The 21572-nt window shown below is 38.9% G+C and overlaps 5 protein-coding genes across 9 annotated transcripts; 2 read left to right on the top strand and 3 right to left on the bottom strand.

Annotated features, from left to right (window-relative positions):
• Nucleotides 1–2322: 2322 nt before the first annotated feature.
• Nucleotides 2323–4843, top strand: LOC135167767 (uncharacterized). 2 transcript variants are annotated; one of them, XM_064131296.1, is made up of 5 exons: nucleotides 2323–2468; nucleotides 2787–2845; nucleotides 2939–3447; nucleotides 3490–3706; nucleotides 3820–4843. In XM_064131296.1, exons 1-5 carry the CDS (start codon nucleotides 2451–2453, stop codon nucleotides 4124–4126), a joined length of 1110 nt encoding a protein of 369 aa, XP_063987366.1. In that variant the 5' UTR covers nucleotides 2323–2450; the 3' UTR covers nucleotides 4127–4843. The 2 variants fall into 2 exon arrangements, with proteins under 2 accessions (XP_063987366.1, XP_063987365.1); XM_064131295.1 differs by having other exon boundaries at nucleotides 2939–3706.
• Nucleotides 4844–7105: 2262 nt separating this feature from the next.
• LOC135167705 (uncharacterized) lies at nucleotides 7106–8364 on the top strand. The gene is made up of 3 exons (XM_064131177.1): nucleotides 7106–7261; nucleotides 7763–7830; nucleotides 8062–8364. The coding sequence occupies exons 1-3, from the start codon at nucleotides 7148–7150 to the stop codon at nucleotides 8219–8221; spliced, it is 342 nt and encodes a 113-aa protein (XP_063987247.1). The 5' UTR covers nucleotides 7106–7147; the 3' UTR covers nucleotides 8222–8364.
• A 7-nt stretch (nucleotides 8365–8371) lies between these two features.
• LOC135167704 (histidine-rich glycoprotein-like) lies at nucleotides 8372–11391 on the bottom strand. Its single transcript, XM_064131176.1, has 4 exons — nucleotides 11289–11391; nucleotides 10634–10698; nucleotides 8792–9104; nucleotides 8372–8647 (listed from the first exon to the last, which is right to left on the bottom strand). Exons 1-3 carry the CDS (start codon nucleotides 11307–11309, stop codon nucleotides 8840–8842), a joined length of 351 nt encoding a protein of 116 aa, XP_063987246.1. The 5' UTR covers nucleotides 11310–11391; the 3' UTR covers nucleotides 8372–8647; nucleotides 8792–8839.
• A 1682-nt stretch (nucleotides 11392–13073) lies between these two features.
• LOC135167706 (signal peptidase complex subunit 1) lies at nucleotides 13074–14144 on the bottom strand. The gene is made up of 3 exons (XM_064131178.1): nucleotides 13989–14144; nucleotides 13514–13573; nucleotides 13074–13444 (listed from the first exon to the last, which is right to left on the bottom strand). Exons 1-3 carry the CDS (start codon nucleotides 14031–14033, stop codon nucleotides 13262–13264), a joined length of 288 nt encoding a protein of 95 aa, XP_063987248.1. The 5' UTR covers nucleotides 14034–14144; the 3' UTR covers nucleotides 13074–13261.
• A 671-nt stretch (nucleotides 14145–14815) lies between these two features.
• LOC135167702 (prestin-like) lies at nucleotides 14816–21085 on the bottom strand. Of its 4 annotated transcripts, none has more exons than XM_064131172.1 (13): nucleotides 20944–21085; nucleotides 19905–20015; nucleotides 19316–19477; nucleotides 19139–19249; nucleotides 18623–18795; nucleotides 18351–18515; nucleotides 17478–17582; nucleotides 17276–17409; nucleotides 16316–16655; nucleotides 15987–16259; nucleotides 15742–15915; nucleotides 15506–15632; nucleotides 14816–15175 (listed from the first exon to the last, which is right to left on the bottom strand). In XM_064131172.1, exons 2-13 carry the CDS (start codon nucleotides 19996–19998, stop codon nucleotides 14970–14972), a joined length of 2064 nt encoding a protein of 687 aa, XP_063987242.1. In that variant the 5' UTR covers nucleotides 19999–20015; nucleotides 20944–21085; the 3' UTR covers nucleotides 14816–14969. The 4 variants fall into 4 exon arrangements, with proteins under 4 accessions (XP_063987242.1, XP_063987241.1, XP_063987240.1 ...); XM_064131171.1 differs by lacking the exon at nucleotides 20944–21085 and adding an exon at nucleotides 20306–20631; XM_064131170.1 differs by lacking the exon at nucleotides 20944–21085 and adding an exon at nucleotides 20198–20291.
• Between the last annotated feature and the right edge of the window lie 487 nt (nucleotides 21086–21572).

Genomic DNA, 21572 nt, shown 5'->3' on the forward strand with positions numbered 1-21572 from the left:
CTAACTAATAATAATAAATATGGATTATAAATATATCTCTTGCATGTGATTACACCTGCAATATTATCCCTCCAGGTACTGCCTTCAACCACTTTTATGACTCTCGGGATTACATTGACCTCCTTCTAAAATTTTCCTTCTTGATAAATACAACGATACTCATTATCATGCATTGTACGTTTATGTTCCAGTTGTAAAAGGCCTGTACAATAGAGTTGTAATTCTGGGAGACTCTCACTAAATAATTTACACAATTTAGAAATTTTTGTTTGAGTTATGCACGTGAAATGCCAGCAAATTAAACCCAGTTATTGTATTCAACAGCAATGTAATTACAAGAAGACCCACAACACGACTTCAATTCAAGTAAAACAATCAATAATTTGTATATATCAACCAATATCAATCAATATCAATATTCTGATATATCAATATTCCTCAGAATAAAAAAAAACACTCAGCACTTCGCCCCTAAAAATTCCCAAATAAAAATAAACAGTCTTCTATCTTCATTTCCGGTGTGACATAAAGCGATGGCAATTAAGTCAAGGTCGTTTTGTCGAGAGTGAACAAAAATGACACGTTGACATGCATAAAAAGGTATCTGCTTTCACGCACGCACTCTCTAACTCATTTTATCGGATTAAAAAAGTGCCAATTCATGATGAATAATAAAACGCCTAAGAAGTTCTCCGGCCTTACCCAATCATGGGCCCCATGACTACTAATTCCGCTGTTAAACACTCTCAGCGGACTGTGAAAGGTGTAAAGGCACAGTAAGTGGTCTAACGTAATGACAGGTTCACACACCTCACTGCCAAGGCCACTCCGGTATCACTCTATTTCCGATTAGTCTGACCCAAGCGTTACATTTTCCTCTGCCCCTGCGAATGGAATATCCCAGGAACTGAAAAAAAAAAATATTCGATGAGAAGTGAAAGTTAAGATCGCAATGATAAATCAGTCTGAAACATTGAAATTCTTGGTACGTCATCCAGATATGTTTTTTCGTCTATTGTTAACGATTTTTTCCCGGTAATTGCATAAATTGATGGTACAGACGAGCAAGAAAGGGAAAACGATGTGAGAGTGGAGGAAAGGGCATGTGTGAAGCCGAGTCTTCCTCGACGCTCATCCCACGACTCCCGTCACTTTCTATTTCCTCAGAATTTTTCCGATCGCAGACGACCTGGGAGTCTTTGTTGTGACTAATCGAAAGTACATAATTTCGTGGATTTGAGGGGATGTTATCAATATCTCATTTGGAGGATTTCTCGTTTTCGTCAAGATTGACCTTTTAAGTTGACCCTCGAGGTGATGTTTCACTTTCTTCCAGATTTCGAATGCTTCACTGCTGTCAACAGATCCCACCTAATAAAGCACAAGAACATTAATTGAGGAAGTTCCACTATGTGTTTACCGCAGGCGTAAACCTGTCTCCTCATGCGCGAAAATAATTTCCATATGTTGATATTTGAGGCGGGAAAATTCGTACGTAATATCGAGTGAGCCAGATGAAATGGATCGGCGGTGATAACCGATGAAACGGAACGGTCTCTGGGGAGATAACCACACGACATTTATTTGATATCAGAGCACGAGCCGTGTCCGTATTATGTACACCATTTAACATCCCCCTACAAACAAATAAACTCTCCGGAGAGCTCTGAATACTCTCTGAAGTAATGCAATAATTCCGACGTAATTGAAGACGCCAACTCCCAGTTATTGACACAAACCGTCTAAGTGCTTGGAGTGACTCAATTTTAGTGGAGATGGAATAGGTCTAGACATGCAAGTGCATAGCATAAAAGCCCCTTGAGCCATTTTAATCTGTATCATTATGTGGGAACACGTCTAGACATAACGGCGTTTTCCCAGGATCAACAATTACCCTGATCCAATGGATTTTCGAATGAATTAGACGGCTGGATCAAGAGAAGACTGGAATGTGCGATAAACAGGCACAGAAATGACATAAGACATTTATTATTTCACAAGTAATTTTTGACTTGACCCAACGCTCATTGTCCTGCTAATGAATGAACGACACGCTAATGACGAAATGTTGTCGGGACGTTGTATAGGAAGCCCGAGACATGGCAATGATCAAGTTGAGTGGAGAATGCCCGGAGCGGGAATTTCACTGGCTGTGGGTCACGGCCGGTAGTGTGGGGCTGCACACAACGCCAACACTCACATTTCCTCCTCGTCTTCCGCCGGCAAAATCCTTCCCGAGAAACAGGACAGGAACGACGATCACTCGGATATAATCATTGCCCCCACTTCCTCAATATCGTTTAAGAGCCGTTCCTTCCCTTCGACTCATTTTCTCACTGTCTGGGATATATAAGCCGGAGGTTGACTTACATATATATGACAGTGAGCATCCATCTGGTGTTGGGTGCTGATCTAAAAAAGAGAATTGAAAATTGGCAAGACGGTACACCATGGCGTCCAGGTTCACCGTAAGATGTTCACATATTTTGCGAAAAATCAAGTTGTGTACGGAGAGAATTATTTGATAAAAATTGCGGAACTCAAGGTCACTTGATAATTGTGGAACTGAGTAGAAGAGCTTAAACAGTGGCACCGTAATTTTTCGTTGAAAATTTAGTTAACAATTGGCGAATGGTACGATAAAAATTGGGAGCAGTTCTAGAGTCAGGGAAAAAATCCATAATTTTTATTGAATAAAATCATAATTTTTACTGATTTTTATTAAGTATTTCTCTCTGTGTGTGAGTTGATTGATTCGCGAAATTAATCTGTTTTTGCAATTCCAGGTTGCGGTGATGTTGGCAGCATCGATTGCTGTCGCCTCAGCTACCTTTGGCACGGAACAGTGAGTTCAAGAAAAGTTCACAGTATTATTTTTGCAAAAGCTCTGGTATTATTTCATGAATAAAAATCGTCTGATTGTTTCAATGTTCTTCAGTGTTCACATAAAAATTCACCTACCAGCGGAGGAGAAGCATCACGGTGGGGGAAGTGGTGGTGATCACATAGTGATAACGAGCCCCGGAGGTGGGGGTCATGGGGGTGGTCACGGAGGAGGTGGTGGTGGGTTTGGGTCAAGTGGACCTGGAGGATACAGTTCTGGAGGTCCCGGGGATGACCATGGACACGGCTCCAGCGGTTTTGGAGGTGGCTTCGGGGGTGGTTTCGGTGGGGGCTTTGGCGGCGGTCACGGCGACGATCATGGAAGTGGTGGTCTGGGGTCCGGTGGATATGGCGGCGGTGGTCACGACGACGATCACGGAAGTGGCGGTTTCGGCTCCGGGGGTTACAGTGGTGGCGGTCACGGATCCTCCGGAGGATTTGGCCCGAGTAGCTTCGGTGGGTCTGGCCATGGGGGGGACCTATCGTCTAGCTATGGACCTCCATCATCTGGTCATGGAGGATCGGGTGGGGGCCATGGGGCGCCTTCCTCGAGCTATGGGGCACCTTCCTCGAGCTATGGGGCGCCTTCCTCGAGCTATGGGGCGCCTTCCTCGAGCTATGGGGCGCCTTCCTCGAGCTATGGGGCCCCGGGACATGGAGGATCTGGGTTTGGTCAAGGATCACCTTCCTCAAGCTATGGTCCACCGGGTCATGGAGGGTCTGGGTTGAGTCACGGACCTCCGTCCTCGAACTACGGACCTCCACCGAGCTACAGTGGACCTTCTAGCCACGGGGGTGACTCTTCAGGAGGATTTGGGGGCAGGTTAGTAAATATATTCTCCTAATTTTTTCACCTCGAGGAAAAAAAGCACCAAAATGTTCAGTCTTCACTGATTGTCCCATAATACCCCCACGAAATAATTTACAATATTTCAGCGGTCATGGGGGTAGCTTTGGCGGCGGTTTCGGCGGTCACGGGGGTAGTTTCGCAGGTGCTTCAGCCCACGCGAGCAGCGGAAGTTACTCATCAGGTTCCGGTCTAGGTTCCTACGCATCTAGTGGAGGTGGAGACTCCTATTCCTCGGGGGGTCATGGCGGTGGAGGTTCCTATTCGTCCGGAGGTCACGGCGGCGGTTTCGGTGGCGATTCCTATTCCTCCGGCGGTGGCTTTGGCGGTGCCTCGTACTCGTCTGGAGGACATGGAGGCAATCAGGGTGGATTCTCCGGTTACCATAAAAAGTAAAAGTTCAGTTGAGGGGAGGAAATGGGATCAATATCCTGTTGCCTTTCTTATTTCCAATCCCTGGGAGCTGGTGGCTGTCAAGCCTCTCTCGAACACAGCCTCGCGGCATTGAAACATCCGTTCTCATCCCAATGCGGTTCCTGTTTTATTAGCGCGACAGTGGTCATCGTTGTGAAAGTACTGCGGTCTTTTAAATTTCACTGATCTCTTGTGAAATTTTGTTCATCAATCGATATCACACACGCGGGTCACTGAACCATCATTTTCTCTTTCTCCGGTCGTATCCTCTTGCCAATGCCACAGGTGCACTGTTGGAAAATTTATTTTGAAATTTTTAATGACCGCAAATTGGCAGAAAATTTCTGAACAAAAATATTCAGTCAGAGGGTGCAATTTTTACAATGAACATTGCAGCATTTTTTTTTTACTGTCATTATTGTAATTTACTTCATCTGGTGCGCTGTTAGAACCCCAAATTTCTATTAAATTGTTCTCAAATTTTTTATTACAGAGTGCAATGAATATTGCATTGACATTTTGACGTAAATGTACACTATTCACATTTCAGATACAATTGTTAATTGTATTTTTTGAAAAATCCGACATTGGGGTGTTTTTTAGTTTTACTGACGTTATATTTGTAACATAATTCATCTGTACATACTCGTGTTTACCTGTTTGAATGTTTGTAATAAACTTTTTTATTTTTTTTCTAAATTATCGTCTCATTACTTCCCCTCGAATAATCAAGTGCGCAATTAATCTGGGACATTGTCTCCTGCGATTATCTACAAGGTTTCACACAATTTCACGTGTCACACCGTCTACTCTCAGGGCAATTAGAGATGATGAAAGGAATTCAGGTGAAAAATAGAGTAGGTAAGAGTCGAGTAGGAAGTAGAAACCTATTGAGTCAATGATTTTGCACTGTTGGAAAATTTTCTATCGCTCATCGCGTGAGAGATTCATTCGAAATGGAAAGCCCCAGCACTTATGCCAGGATGAAGGTGAAAGAGAATCAGGTGTACGTATGTACGGATTTTTATGGATTAACGTTTGTGCAGTTGTTGGAGAAATGGTCGGGGCGCATTTCACCGCCTACTGTTCTCATGTACGATAGATGAGACTACTATATCATTACGTGAAAGTGAAGTTGAGATCGATACTTCCGTTGATAAACAAATTGTCACTGCAGTTTAGGTGCAGTTGAAGAGTCAAAGTCCATCTGTTATCTCAATGGAAACTCCACAGAAAGCACTTTTACTTTCTCCATGAACAGGAAAAATTAATTGAGTAATTCAAAGATGATGATGGATTATTCATTGATTTGATAAAAATTCATGATAGGATATTTTTTATTATTTTATCTCGCAATGATTTATTTCCTGAGCTGTTATATAAAAGTAATTAATTAGTAAAGTATTTTTTTCTAGAATTATTTAGTGTTTTTTCTTTATTTCTAATTTTTCAATTGCGATGCTGATGAATTAAAATTCATTTTTAAATGAGTGGTGGTGCACTTTTACTTTCTTGCGTTCGAGAGAAAATGAATTGAGTGATTTAACGATAATGGCTCATTAATTTTACGAGCTAATGAAGGATGACTAATGAAGCATTAATTGGAATTATCTCATCATGACAATTATATATTCATTGAAGTAGGTCATTAGATTCTGTCATTTTTGCTAGAAATATTCGACCTTCCTTTAGAAGATCAAAATAGGTTGGGAAGAAAATATTTATTTCCAGAAATTTTTATTTATGTTTTTATTTATTTATTTATAGTAATGGAACCTGTGATGTAGGTTATTTACACTGCCATTCTATTACATTACTTTTCTGTATCGTTCATTTTTCTTATAATACATAATTTCTTAGGTTTGTAATTCGCATTTTTTTTTTAATCGCAAACTTCCTCAAGGAACTTACGGTCGTGTGCGTCGGCGAATTTTCACATCGTGTAAGATTTGGTGCAGTTCATTTTCTCCTTTATTGAAGAAGACTGGCCGTTGTTGACTGTATGTTGGGGTAGCGGAAAAAATATCCCCTGAAAAAATACCCCCGAAAAAATATCCCGCCGGTCAGGGATATCATCCCCGTTGCTTTTCTCTCCTCGGTCCTGCCAAACCCCCTCCCTCTTTTTTTTATGTACTAACGCGGAGGGGTTCTGCGACAGACCCACAGCGGAGGTCCAGGGGTAGAGCCCCTGGCGGGGAACAGGCGGACCCCGGGTGGGGGCAAACCCCTCTCCAAAATAAAATAAAAATTATTAATTTACATAAAAAAGAAAACTGTAAATGTGATGAATAATTCAACAAAAATAAATCTTTTTTTTTTCGGAAATTTTCATTTGAAATCAAAATATGTCTGAAATAAATTAAATAATGAACAATTAATATTTCTCTTGGGGATATTTTTTTTGGGGATTTTTCTTTCGGGATATTTTTTCCGGGATTCGTATTTTGGAAAATTCCATGGAATGTGGTCCACATCTTGAACTCCAGTTCCACATGGACAGCTCGAATAATCAATTATCTCACTATTTATATTGAGATTATCCCTCACCTCTGACTTTTTATAAAAAATAGTGCACTTTTTTACCAACATTTAGGGATAAATTTCTACGCAAAATTGGTCTGTACCTTTTCCCACCAAAAATAACCCCATAAAAAATGAAATCTCACGTCTAGACACAGGCGGAAGTCATTAGACCGGGTTATCCTGCAAGCGGTAAAGGCTGAATGAGCAATGAACTTGACGTATGCCAAGGATATTAATTCAATCCCCCGGGTACATGAATTACACGTAACGTGAGCGCGTTGAGGCATAAAAGCCCGGGAGTCCTTATTTCGTCTCATTTCCTCAAAACTTTCCCTTCCTTCCGAGTTAAATCTTCATCCGTTGTATTATAAACATACTTATCTGCATTTGAGGCCCATTCTAGTGCGTGTTTCACAGATGTTGCCACTGAAATGAGAGTGAGAGTCAATCAGGAAGACTTTAATTCCTATTCTACCCCTTATGATTACGCTGTTTACATTTATAAGGCGCTCAGCAGCGAAATCGAGTTTAGTCTGTACTGAAAATTCGAGAGTGCACGGGACGAGTGGAAACCCTATCATGTTACGGCTTCAAGTGGGTCCCTTAAAATTTTTTTACATCGAGAGAAATATTCAATAAAAATGACGTCTAATTTTACGCACATGTTATGGATTTACTGCGGTTATTATTAATAATACTAGACTGGGTAGAAATTTAAAACCTCAATGTGATTATTCATATCAACTTATGTTTTAATTCATTAAAATTTTTATACTGAAAATTAAGTTATGTATTCACTCCCCCAATTATCGTATACACTCACAGTAAAATCACGGTAATTACAGGCTATAGTTATGATGAACTGTGCCGTTAAATTTACGGCAACTTTTTGCAAACAAACTTTCACGTTTTGCTGATATGAGGAAAAATTTGCTAATTTTTCGCGTTACGCACTAATGTTATAAGACGTTATGAAAGTTTGATGGTAATTCACCGTGGAAATGTTCTTATTCAGTGAAGAAGTTTGTGCAATTTCAACATGTTATTATGTAGTTCGTAGAAGTTGGTTTTATTAATTCGTTGAAATTATTGCAGCTAGTTGTCTTGATGATCCTCGTGGCGACGTTTGTGACAACAGCACCAGTCCCCGGGGATTCCCACCAGTAAGAGAAATTATCCAGATTATTTTGTCGGGGATTTCCCGTTGACGAATGGAGTACTTTGGCTTTGACATTATTTTTGCAAAGTCATTCTAGCATAGCTATATGTTCTTCCCATGTCAAATACCTGCAAAACTGCAATAAAAAATCCTGTAATGAAAAAAAAAGCGAAAACAGTTGTGTGAAATGTCATTCACAGGAAAAGTGTCCATTCAATATTGATTTTTTTTCCAGTGTTCACGTAAAAATTCACGTACCGAAGCATTTTCACACGCACACGCATACGATTGTGAAAAAAGTCTTCGTCCCAGTGAAAAAAGAAATAGAGTACAAGCCCATTCACACCGAAGAGCATAAATATGACGAGGAGAGCGATCATGGTGGGTCATGGTGAGGAACAAGAACAGGAACAAGAGATCCATTACCTCCGTTGATAGCTTCATAAAAATAGTTACTGTTTTACGAAAATTGTTATAAATGTCAACCACCTGTTGACTCGTTCACACATCAATAAATATTTTACGTGTACGAAGAAAACCCAGTGTTATTATTACTCTCTTTATTTTACAAAATTTTTCGTACAAAAAATAACAACATTCAGGTAACATGAGAATAGTATATGTATATACAGTTGATTTATAACCGTTCCCCGGATATCAATCTTCTTTAGTATTTTTCAACTTTTCTTCAGCCTCTACTCTACGGAAATTTCATTTCGTGAAAGCTTCTGCCTAATATTGTTGAACGGGCTTTGAAGTGGATCCACACCAAAGGCTGAATACTGCTTATAGCTAAACTAGTTTGCTTATGGATCAAAGTTCTGAAATTGAAGGCAGAATTGGCAATAAGGAGATTGATATTAATATGGGACGAGCTAGTCCAGTCCATAAATTTACAATAACTCGGAAATACTGGAGTTGCTGTTAAAAATAGGATTCAATATTATTTTTAAACAATCACTCACTGTTGATATTACTGCATCGTGATAAGAACTGGAATTCTCTCTGAGACTTCACCACCATCCCTTCTCCTCGTGAATGGGCTCGTGGATGGGCTCGTGAATGGGAACGGGCACGTGAATCTTCTCAACATGATGAACTGGGACATGCACCTTTTCAATGACAGGGTAGGGCACTGGGACGTGGACCTTCTCAACGTGGTGGACTGGAACCGGTACGTGAACCTTCTCAACGTGATGCACTGGTACGTGAACCTTCTTAACGTGATGATGGTGAACTGTGTGCACGTGATATGGGACGTGGATCTTCACATGTTGGCTGATGAACAGAAGAGAATATTATTATTAATTGAACTATCATTGAATTTTTTTATACTTCAGGAAGGAAAATAAAAAAAAATAATCAAAATTAAAAAAAAATAATTCTAATGAACTGGAAATTTAAGAAGTCAATAATTTATTGAGTGACAGCCAAGAATGAATCGATTGATATTCACTCAGAGGATTTTCAAAAGCGCGAGTTGTGTTTATGTCCTTCAACTGTAACATAAACACTGAATTTACATCCAACAATTTGCTGGGTCTACGTCATCGTGCCCCAGATATTGTCAGGGGAATTAATCAGCTTTTATTATGACAGAAATATCTGCATAAATGTATTCGTGTTAATCGCCCGCCGTTCGTTAATTCCTGACAAAAAATCTGTCTCAGCTGCGAAGATGAACATTTCTTCGATGGATTTGATTGCGAAGAGGAACCCGTCGGTGCGGCCCTATTAAATAGTGCGCTCATTTGGAGTGGGAACTGTTGCGTCAGTCAGTGTAATGCTCGTATCGCATGTGTTGGACAATAACACACATCTCACTTCCGAATGTACAGTGAAATTTTTTGAAAATCATTGCATAAACCCACCCAACACGTGTTTATATCGTTTTGTGATATATTATATATATTATGTTGAGTGAATATAAATCCGTTTTGCCAATCGCACTGCTTGTGAAGTGGCAAGTGGCAAGATTAAAGTTGTGTTTGAAAAATCCAGCTAATTAATTGAAAAATTTGATTGGATTTGTGCGCTACTTTTTATTAGTTCTTAAACGAATTTATCTGCAAATTTATTTGCGATCGTCTATCGTTAGTGAGGTGTCGAATTGGAGGCTGAATGTGGTGAGCAGTAAAAATTGCGACTGTATTGCATGTTTATTCATTAATTGTCATGATTCAGGAGTGAAATTCTGAAAAATAATGAAAAAACTCTATCGCATGTTGGTGAGTGTATTTACAAAAAAAACTTGTCCAGTTAGGAAAATTTCCCCAGACACTACTTGTACTCCTGCCCATGAATAACCAGGAATTAGTAGTTTGCTGATAAGCTGAATGCGCAAATGAATTGACCGAGAAAAATTTTCGATAAATTATTGGTGAAAGGCGTGTAAAATCATTACGGAAGTTCATTTGCTGGGCAGCTCCAGTAATTATTATCGCGTGTTTAATTTCGCTGCAAAAAGCAGAAATAATTTTTCGTGCCCTCATGAATATTTGCGTTGACATCTGATTATTGCGGATCCAAATTTGAACAGACGAAAAATATTTCTTAACATTAACTATCCCTCCAACGCACAAATAATTAATGTCTGACTATTTCAAATTTTACTACTTAGAAATTCGAGTTTTTTTGTAATTGTTTTTTTGCAATAAAAAAAAATGCAATTGGATGTTTTCGATCTGCAGAAGAGGTTCATTCTTTCAGAATTATTTAACGATAATCAGACGGCCTTTAACTCAAAAAGTAGCTGCGTTTCTTTGTTATTGATTGATCGTTGAGTAAATAAAAAAATTTGTACTCACTGATGGTGGCCCCATCCTGGAACAGGCGCTGCCAGGGAAACAGCCAGGATTCCACAAGCGATGAGCTGAATTAAAACAACGAGAACAGTAATAATTATCAGAGCAATTTCAAATACAGAAAGTTGGAGCGGTGCTCTTTGATTGTCTATTACGTGACAATATGAAGGCGAGGTGTACGAAATGTTCTAATTTAGGTATTTTATTTGACGGGAGAAAATGCACGACTTTCTTACGTGACGCGAGTTGCAATGTCGTGTCCAGAATCAAACGAACAAGTTGGCATGCTAATTCATTTAATTTTATCAATTTTACTTTCTGCATGAAAATCCTCAGTTGGAAGGACTGTTATAAACCTTCGATAAGAACAGCAACTATACGAATTGCAGTATTAACCCCCATGAAAAATAATTAAATGCCACCAATTAATGTAAATTTTCTTCAAAATTGGTTCCAAAGCAAATTGCAATCGAAAATTAGAAAAAAAAAAATTTTTTAATCTAAAGAATTGTCACGAAATACCGAAAAGTAGTGAGATATCCTTTAATCTAATACCAAAGGACGATAAATCACGGTAACACTGCACTTGGTATCCCCGAGGAACAACCGAGAAGTCCCAAAAATTAGCAATAAATCGATAAAGATAGCCAGTACTCACAGCGAAGGTGTGAGAGTACATATTAGTTGTTCAGAGTCAATATATCGCGATACTTTTAGCGAATGCTGATACAGTTCTGGTTGTTTAGCGGTCAGCGATGGGTTTATAAAGGTGGGTCTCGACACGAAATGGTTAAACGGGTGGGAGACTACTGTCCACCACTGGGGATATCTCGTTCAGGGATAGGAGTGCAAAAGCACCCACCTTCGATCCCGGTCCCTGTGGATAACACTTTTTTTTTGCCATTGAATTACGTAAAAAGCGCGGAAACGGTGCGTGCATATACAGTTACGTGGTGGAGGTTTGCGTAGCTCTAAATATTCCACGTGCCTGAGGAAAGGAGCAGTCTCGAGTGGGCTCATTCCCCTATTACTGTAACAATTTTGTAACATTCATCCCAAAAAGTAAATTCCATTTAAATGAGGACAATATTTTACGTAAACTGAACGAAAAAGAACTACTAAATTCGTCGTGACTTATTTCGAATTGACACATCGTTTCGATTTCTAAAAATGCGTTGACCTGAGTCGGAAAAATTTTTGTTTATTTAAAAAATAGAATTTCGTGGGAACAATCATCAGACCTGAAAACTCTAATTAAATCATTGCCTACGAATTAGGCAGAACTGGATGAAATTACAAAACTGTTTAAAATGTAGAAAAATATTTCGAAATTTGTAGAAAATTTTTTTTTAAATTTAATGACAAACATTTTTATGACCCAGGAACAGGGCATTGTGTTTTAATGCAGTAAATCTTACAATACATTAATACAACTCGATACCGATTTCTCTGACGTGCAGTTCTAGCTGTTCACCCCACGTCCACGATGACTCGCCTAATTCCCATTCATTCATCGGTTCAACTTGACAGAGCATGTCAAGGGTAGAATTCACAAGAACTGAAAATCCCCGTATGAAAAATTTATCTCCGAGCTTTTTCTTTTGTTCCAATGTAGGAAGTACAGCGATCAGAATACCCAAACATTATCCATCATACGCGAGTGAAAGTGTTTCGTAATTCCATCGGGTATTCTTTCATATATATCTATATAGGAGCCTCCCTGCCTCTGCCCCCAGAGGGGGAGCTCACCAGGCATGTCCATTTTGCCAGGGCGAAGTTTCCGTACTTATCCCTAGTCTTATGCACATAAAAAAAGTCGTCTTACGCAACAAGAATACCGAGCTTCGTCCTTTTCAAGAATAAATTATCTCAAGTCTTTACGCTTTGTGAAAGTCACGTATGTACATCTTGGTAGGTACTAAAAAAATTGTGTCGAACAACAGTGTGAATTCGTCAGAAAAATCATTGCAAAGATTTTTAAAACCTCTATTCTGTTTATGGAGTAATGTAATACGTGATATCTATGAGGTTTTTTATGTACGATAATCTTTTGTTTACAGTAATTTTGAAAAAGTGAAATTCATTCATTACTGTAATAAAAACACCCATACAACGTAATATTTATAGATATATAGTAGACATTCGTAAAATAAACAAATTAAAAAGGATAAAAATTTAGTAGATTTTCCAATCTAAATTTTGTTTGCGCGAGTTCACTTTTATTTTCTTCATTTGCATGTATTTTCGAAGAAAATATGTCCAGTCGTCTCCGACTGAAGGAGAAAATAAAGGAACGTGGCCGATGAAAGTGCTCAAAGCTGGAACGAATCCAATAGCAAGTGTTATCTGATGTTTTAATTGTCGGTGCACACGCGTGACCGATTTTTCCTTCAAATATATAACGAGAACTGGGTACAGGAATTATTGAGTAACATCAACACAGTTTTCAAGGAGTCATTAAATATTATATTGCGATAAATGCACAGATCAGGGTGAATACCCTGGAGTGTAAATTTCACACGAATTTTTTTTGTACAGTTATTTGTATCGTATATCCAAAAATGAAAGATTAACAATAATATTCACAATGTTAAATGCTCAGCGTAGAAAACAATGAATCTTGAATGGAAGTTATTTCTTCTTTTTACTCTTCGATGGGGCTTCCGTCTGGGGCTTCTGCCAATCTAGGGGGGTACGTCTGTACATAGGCCATGGTGGTACGGTTATTATCGCAGCCATCACACAACCAGCACCGAGAATGTAGAGGGCTTGGGAGAACTCTTGGATAGCATATCCCCAAATCAATCCAACAAACTGAATAAAAAACAAATATCACAGTCATGAATAAAAGCAGGTGGATATTTAATGGGATGGGACACTCACACCGAAGAGAGTTACGATGATCCTAGACAGTTTTTCAGCCCTCGCTTGACCCTCATAGTCCTGTGGGAAATAGGGTAGTATTTAATGGCATAAAATGCAAATAATAAACATTGTCTAGTCGAATAAATTCTGAACTGACTTCTAATTAACAAAATTTACCCCGCAGAAGTTGACTCCAATGCCGAAATATTTTTCAAGGAAAAAAAAAACAGAAAAAAATTATTTCGACATGGAATAATACTCTGAGAGGGGGCTGATAAGGCCCAATATTTTCTTGTGTATTACCCAAGCCACCAGGAATACTAAATTCAGAATTCTCATAGCCCCCAGTGGCATACGGTAAACACAGCGCCCTAACCTCAAATCCCTCTTTCCCAATGCTCTTTCGGCGAGTTGAATAGCTTAATAACACGTTCCTTCCCCTTTTTTCCTCAAATATTAACGTAAAAATACTAGAAGTCATATATTAACTTACCATGTGCGTGGGTATAGAATTTATTGACTGAATTAACGATGCCATGATTAAAAGTCAGCCGGTGACAGCAGTTGCAACAACAGTACGTTGAAGGAAAAAAGAGTTGACGTGGTAGTTGTGACTGGATACGATCTTTCGACGCAGGCGCGCTAACACCGCCATCTTGAAAATTGTATTGATCACCCGGGAAAATTCTAATGACAAACTTTCCCCTGGATTTTCCGTGGAAATAATCAGAAGCGCAATTGCGTTTGATTAATTCAAATATTTGATCAGTGAAACAATCGGGTGTCTTTGTACTCGAGAACAATGGATGACTCGATTATTTGATTGTTTTTAATCATTCGGGGGACGTTTCATCGTTTAACGATAATACTATGGGCGTCTCAGATCGCATGGATGGAATTTAAATGAGAAAGAAAATTGTGAATTCCGAATTACCCGACGTGCTTGCATTCCGGGGTATGCGCAATCAATGAATATTGTCGAGAGGATAAGAGTTACAGATATAAGAATCGGGATTACGAAACTTTGTGGAGATCACGTATGAAAATATCTAATTGAGGCCGTAAACACTCGATGGAAAATTCGATTGGCTTTCGATAGAAATTCTTTTCTAATTGAAATGAAAATTATGTAATTTCTTGAACAGCATTTCACCGGTTTTTTCAGTCATTTTTTAAGAGGAACAAAACGAAATTGAAAGGTAGAAAATTATTGAGCTGATGCTGAGGAATTTCGGTAGGAAAAGGTTTCAGAGAAAGGGTTTCATCGAAGGGAGGTCTGATATGAGTTCTCCGTGCGGTAAACATTAAAAAAAAATATCATTTTCGAGCATAAATATTTTTAATGACACGAATGGCATTTGTAGAATATTTACAAGGAGTTCCAGTGAAAAATAAATAAATTTATTCTTTTAACTTAAAAATGAAGTTAAATAGAAGATGCAACGAGAGAAATGATAAAATTATTCACTCGACATTACAGTCGACTCATGCAGTTTTCCTCTTGACTATTTTGCATCGGGCATGTGGTTGTCCAATGTGGCGAGGACTGAATTGCGATTGTTGGAATGACACTCTCGTGTCTAGCATAGTTGACCGCATCACTCACTGTTGGAAACATCATGAATGCTTCTGTTGTTCGTTCAGCGGCATTGCACTTTCTCATCGTCTCGAAAACGGGACCTGAAATGTTTGAATAAAAAAAAATAAATATTTGAAGTGTGTGGAGACAAGAGGATACCGCTCTATGATGGGGCAAACACGTTAGTAATTCACGGTAAAAGTGATCGTAAACTGTCCGGCATGTCTTCCGGTGGCAAAACCTGAAAATCGGGTGCAACTTCCTTGACTGTAATAACCCGTTACCCAATGGCAACATTGAAATATCATCTGTTTTTGAGGTCTTAGTCTTTCATTGGACATTTGAATATCCGGTGAGTGTAGCACTTTCTCATGATCGATAAACGCCATGGGATCATGGGTAACTTTGATTTATAATCAATGGATATTTACCGGAACAACCGGAGAGGTAAACTGATACGTCGATTTTCATATAATCGTCGATGAGACTTCTGAGTGCGGAAACACCGGCGGGATCTATGTGAATGAGCGCTGAGAAGTCTAAGATAATTACGTTGAGCTGTGGATAGAGAACACGAAGAGATAATGAATCAAAATTAACAATTAAATTCATCAAAAATTCTGGAAGAATGTGTTATATTTCTATCTCCATCCGATTGATTACTCACATTCTTCGAATTTTCTGATGCGTCTTGTTTGCTCTCCGTCTTCAAGATACGATTTAATTCCGACTGAGGATTCACGCCACTGGCTTTGAATACCTCTTTACGAAAATGAAACTTGGAGGCGAAATTCAATCCCCCGCAGTAGTGGAACATGACAATTCCAGGAAGTTCAATAGTCTAAAAAATATAAATTAAAATCGTAAATATAATCTCGATGTTATAATTTAGTATGAAACATTGAATTTCACCTTTTCGTATCGATTTGTATCTAAGTAGAGTTCAGTTCCGGGTACCAGAGCTAATTTGCAAGTATACGGTTTCATGGAGAGTGCAATGAGCTTGGCAAAACACAGAAGTGCTCCTATCAAAAGTCCATACTCAATATCGAGAATGACAACAGTGAGAAATGTGGTGATCCAGAGGAGGCCGTCGGTCGATGAGAGCCTCCAAAATTTGAAGAGATCTTTCACTTGAAGAAACATACCCTTCAGCGCCACTACAATTATTCCAGCCAGAACTCCCTGACGGATAAATTAAAATGAAACAAAGTACAGATGAGAAATACTTAAATATTTACCTTTGGCAGTGGTTCTAAAAATGGCCCTATCCAGAGTAAAACAAAGAGGAGTAGAAAACACGAAATGAGACTAGCTAATTGCGTTTTTCCACCGACGGCATGTTGCACTAGGGATCTTGATAATGATGCGGTGAAGGGCATGCAGGAGAAAAATGAACCGGCCAAATTGCCGAGACCTTGTGCCATCAATTCTTGATTGGCGTCAACCTCGTAATTCATCTTCTGGGCGAATATCAGGGCCATTGACATGGAAATACTGTACGATACCATTGTTATCACGAAACAATCTACTATGACATCAGGGAGAAGATCCAGAGGAGGTAGATGGGGAATTGGAAACCTGAAGTCGTGATAATTACCATTTAATTTTGATCGCACGGGGAGAAAAATTCTGTAAAAATTGCATGCCACCTCCATAATCTGCCAGTTATAAAAATATTCGGTAAAAATTACGAGACAATGACGTACTTTTTCAGTGAAGTCCCAGCAAAAGTCCAAAACGTACCAGGAAAAGTATGGAACGTTCAGTAAAAAAATGCGTTACTGTTCCGTCATTTTTACTGAATACTGTGTTGACTGACAGATTACGGAACAGACACGTAATTTTTGAAGAATTTTTCGCTCCGTGCATTGACAATTTTTTAATTTCCTCTTCTCCTAGTGGAAGAGAGATGTGTGGGATGGATTCTGATGGAAAATTTTGAAAAAAATAGTCAACTGAAGTTACATTATTCAATTACTGAATAGCGTTTCTCTTATGGTGTTACCCCTGACAGTTCCGCAGATATTTTATATGGAAAAGGGTCATGGGTTTTGGCGAGGGTCGCTGCAAGACAAGGGCCCCCGTAGGTGACGGATTAAAGAGGGAAATACAAGAGATTAGTATATATATATATGTATATATATGAGTATACTTGTCATTTGTATTCTGGGGTCACAAGAAATGACGAGTTTATTTACCCAATTGGAATGTCGCCCACTATGGACACCCTATAAACCCCATGAAGATCCATTTGAACAGAAACTACAGTTCCAATTACCACAGCGAGCATTTCAATTGGAACAGGAAAAGCGCAGTACTTTGAAACTCTCGGCTGCAATATAAAATTCAAATAAGATGAATGAGATAGATTTATTCCCAGCGAAAAGATCGGAGTCTCACCTTAAGAACCTCATTATTAAATATGACAGCTATGATAGTTATGGCAGCAATAACCATAGCCGCGATATTAACATCATCAATGGCATTGAAGACGTCGTAATAAGTCTGTAAATTAAACGAACTTTTAACAAGACTCGTTCATGTTTTGATTGAATCCAGACAATCTGGCTTCGCAAAGGCATTAATCACGGGGTCAATTAAAATCCGTCAGCCAGTCGATTATTTCCGTAACATCAGAGGCATCCAGTGCTCATTTGTGAATTAAAGAAAGTGAAAATGACGTTATGCGCGTTGATAGTCACGTCTTGGATCATTAAAAACTTTTCCTCGTTCTGTGCGATAGACCTAGAGGCTGTTAAATTCCCCCAGGGTATTTTTCATGTGTTTGTCACGGGACGAATGCCGGAAAAACATTCACATGAATGCGTGTCAAACTCAATTCGTTTAATCGTTCAATAGCAGGAAGTTTGTTCGAAACGTATTTTGTTATTTTGGAGTTGTAACTTTCCTGGTTGTGTTGGTAATAGACTTCTACATTATCTGGCCAGATGGATGTAATGCTTTTTTTATAACATAATACTTGATCAATGCAATCAACACGAAGACGTAACGCTTATTTGATAGCATTTAAGGCCATTTTCAGTCGAAGAATATCTGAAATTGCCTAATTTATCAGCGATAAGATAACAACAATTAAAAATCCCACGAGAAATTTTACTTTAAAAATTCCGGAAAAATTTTCTGAGTTTGATAGACCATCCCTCCACTCCTTCCCACCCCCACCCCCTCCCCCCCAACGTCCCATCCCTTCCGAGACTAGTCCTCAACAATTCTCACCCAATGACGTAATTAAAATGTTGAATAAATACTCACGTAAACCACTTTGAGTATACCACGACGCCTGGGGAGTTGTATACCCAAGAGATCCTTGATTTGCGATGTGAATACATGAACCGCTGCTGCAGTGGTGAAACCGCTGACCAGAGTCTCTGACAGGAGTGAAGATATCACACCTAGACGCAGCACGTACATTGCCAACTGGGACGAGTGGAGATGAGAGAGGGATTTCATTTTGAGTACATGTTGAGTGGTTATATCGTACAAGTGGAAATGTAGAGCTAAGTAAATATATTAATATCTCATACCTGTAATATTGCAACTCCAAATGTCACGACAGTTGCAACTTGCACGGGTGAGTATTGATGATTATCGGGTATTTCGGGATTCATGGAGGATGTTACATTTGTTTGGATATCTCCTCCGTTACTGTGGGCTAACACGACTTTTCCGGTCATCATGCAAATAACAGCGAATGTACCTGAGATGAGAGGGGCATTAATTAAGGTCCGATGATTGTATCGGGTGCCTGTGATCTCTAATTTGTGGTAATTCCGGCGTTTCAAGGTTTTGAAAATAATAGGCGTTTGTTAAAAACATAATTTTTATGTTGATAACATTCTTTTTGACGGGAGATGTCATTGACAGGATGAAAAATATTATTTCAACAATTACTCGTCAGTAATCAATTTGCTTATGTGATGGAACAATTAAATTCGCAAACAACAATCTCGAGAAAATCTCCTTATCTCTTGTTATCGTGCCTTCATTGCAATGATAATGAGCTACGTAAATATTGATACGACGTGATATATTGTCGTTACCCATAGAGTTGTGTCTGGATGTTCCAAAAATCATGTAAACGAGAATGGGAAAAAATGCCATGTAAATGCCGACGATAGGGGGCACATTTCCCAGCATTGCATAGGCCATACCTGAATGAAGAAGTTATTAGTTCACTTGAAAACAATAATTAAATATTATCGGGAATGCTTGATCACCTTGGGGTATGTGCATAACAGCAACCGTAAAACCAGCGGCGACATCTCCAAGGATATTTCCTCGCCAGTCGTACGTGGACAGCCAATCGAATATTGGAATTGTTTTCTTGACGTTTCGTTTGAAATTAAAACCTTTGAATTTTTTCCGCCATTTCTCTTTCACTGCGGGAACGTTAATTTATCATTAACACCTGTAAAGAGAACGGGCGCTGGTACCGCTCAGCGGGGAACACCGTGTACCCTTACAGGGAGATAACTACTCAATAAAAATTACGTATCTCCGTAATTCCAGAGCGGAATATGGTTCTAGAAAATGTTACGGGAATGACACGTAATTTTTAAAGCCTGTCGTAATTTCGTCTGAATTATTTTTCGAGATTTATTGCGACGATCTACCAGAAAGATAATCGGATTTTTTTGAAAAAATTTCGCAGATAAATTTGAATTTTTTCATATTTTAATTTTTTGTTCATTAGTAATCTTCATTTAGATTTAATTTTGAGGGCTGTTTTGAGGATAATCCACTGGGAAATTCGTGAAGGAATTTTCCACCACGTTTTATCACTCCAATGGTAAACTAAAAAATTACGTGTTTTTCGTGGTTGCGTGTAGTTACAAACACGATGAAGATCCTCCTGTTGATAAACCGGTCGTCGCACCACGAGCTCCGGACTATTCGTCATTTCATCACCCGCGTCCTCTGGAACGAACGAAAAGTCCAATGAATTATCAAGAAGAAATTTCATCACCAGTAGCATCACAGTTCGAATTATCACAACTGACAGTCCCCTCAATTAACGTTAACGCACCACCGATAAAAGCATTTTAAAAAAATAGTTGTGTCTGATGTTCCTGTGGCACCAACATCAACCATGAACGAACCATTCATCAACCGCACGACTTCCATTTTCCGAGGATTAACGAAAGATGTAAAATCCGTTGTTCCATACATTCGAAACGCATGCGGATGCTGGGAATTCGTTATCTTACCAAGGCCGAAGTAGGATTTATCTGTAAGTAAACTGCTTGTCTCCATATTTGACAAATAGCTTGTCAACAGTTGATCCTATGTGACACTGATAAGTGAACATGTAGTTACTCAGACAAATAAAAAAAAATCCTCCGGAACTAACCGAGGAGTCACTGTATATCGAATGAATCAGATGAACTGCTGTAAATCGCGGCTTAACGAGCCACTGTGTTACGATTAAATGACGACAATGAGCGCGAGATATTCTCACAGTTGTGGCTTTTATCTGTTGATGAGTACAACATTTATGTGTGTCGAATCACGAGACGCGGTCTGATAGTACATCAATTACACGACACTCAGTTATTAAAACGCGCCAGCTACTGAGAGATTATGGTCATCATTAAACACTGGAATTGTTCAAACTGAGATTATAAGAGGATTGACAGCTTTTGTCATATTCTGCCAAAATAACTGAACATTCATACTCATTTCCGGTTTTATTCATCGAAGGAAAACCCAATCTCACTTGTTTTTTCAATACTTGAGGCCAGAGTTCATCAGTCTTGACAAAGAGATGGATAATCTCATTTCTCTGATTGTTTATTCATCATTCAGTGTTTGCCCAACAATTAATGAAAAATCTTATTACGCTTACATGAATGCTATGATTGATCGCAGGTGTCCAATGGAGATCAGTCAGTCTGAAGAGACACTGTAGAACTGATTCAGTTATTTCACTGAAAGAACATTAAATCCCAACGATTTCACTGATCTTGAAATAAATCACAAAAGAATTGCGCAAAATTCAAACTGTTTTGTCTCTAAGTTGTCAATTTAACGATCGCCATTCTCCTGGTGTTGTATTCATTTGCCGGTTGAACACTGGTTTTTAGAGTTAACAGGCCAACATTTCCACTGTCACTCTAGGTTTCTTATCAATAGAGAACATCGCGAGACACTATCGTCGACACCAGAGGTGTATTCATTGTTTTACGGGACAGCATCATAAATGAAATAAGAGGATAGATAAAAAATGACATTCAAGGCTCCCGGTGGAAACTTTCAAATCAATAACGATAAATCAATTAGCATGGGCTATAAGTGCTGCACTGTCATTGACTCATTGCAGTGACTGGGGACAAATTGAGAAGGCCTTTCACGCATCGACTGTCTAAACAATCAGGCCCAATTGAGTCGGGATGAAAAATCAGTGGAATGTTACGTTTTGGATGAGAAAATACAGTATTCAAGTGTTTATGTGGTTAATCACATTTAATTAATGAA

The sequence above is a fragment of the Diachasmimorpha longicaudata genome, chromosome 11 (genome assembly GCF_034640455.1).
Source record: "Diachasmimorpha longicaudata isolate KC_UGA_2023 chromosome 11, iyDiaLong2, whole genome shotgun sequence".
Classification (NCBI taxonomy): Eukaryota; Metazoa; Arthropoda; class Insecta; order Hymenoptera; family Braconidae; genus Diachasmimorpha; species Diachasmimorpha longicaudata.

Coding starts and splice junctions, on each gene's coding strand:
- LOC135167767 (XM_064131295.1), top strand. Junction 2,846..2,938: donor GCTACCTTTGGCACGGAACA/GTGAGTTCAAGA, acceptor AATGTTCTTCAG/TGTTCACATAAAAATTCACC. Junction 3,707..3,819: donor TCAGGAGGATTTGGGGGCAG/GTTAGTAAATAT, acceptor ACAATATTTCAG/CGGTCATGGGGGTAGCTTTG.
- LOC135167705 (XM_064131177.1), top strand. CDS start 7,148: ATGATTACGCTGTTTACATTTATAAGGCGCTCAGCAGCGAAATCGAGT. Junction 7,262..7,762: donor CTATCATGTTACGGCTTCAA/GTGGGTCCCTTA, acceptor AAATTATTGCAG/CTAGTTGTCTTGATGATCCT. Junction 7,831..8,061: donor GTCCCCGGGGATTCCCACCA/GTAAGAGAAATT, acceptor TTTTTTTTCCAG/TGTTCACGTAAAAATTCACG.
- LOC135167706 (XM_064131178.1), bottom strand. CDS start 14,033: ATGGCATCGTTAATTCAGTCAATAAATTCTATACCCACGCACATG. Junction 13,574..13,988: donor ATTCTATACCCACGCACATG/GTAAGTTAATAT, acceptor TATTTCCCACAG/GACTATGAGGGTCAAGCGAG. Junction 13,445..13,513: donor TCATCGTAACTCTCTTCGGT/GTGAGTGTCCCA, acceptor TTTTTTATTCAG/TTTGTTGGATTGATTTGGGG.
- LOC135167704 (XM_064131176.1), bottom strand. CDS start 11,309: ATGTACTCTCACACCTTCGCT. Junction 10,699..11,288: donor TGTACTCTCACACCTTCGCT/GTGAGTACTGGC, acceptor GTTTTAATTCAG/CTCATCGCTTGTGGAATCCT. Junction 9,105..10,633: donor CCAGGATGGGGCCACCATCA/GTGAGTACAAAT, acceptor TCTGTTCATCAG/CCAACATGTGAAGATCCACG.
- LOC135167702 (XM_064131170.1), bottom strand. CDS start 20,267: ATGTATGGAACAACGGATTTTACATCTTTCGTTAATCCTCGGAAAATG. Junction 16,656..17,275: donor GTGGGCGACATTCCAATTGG/GTAAATAAACTC, acceptor TCACGACTTCAG/GTTTCCAATTCCCCATCTAC. Junction 15,633..15,741: donor CATCAGAAAATTCGAAGAAT/GTGAGTAATCAA, acceptor CTCTATCCACAG/CTCAACGTAATTATCTTAGA.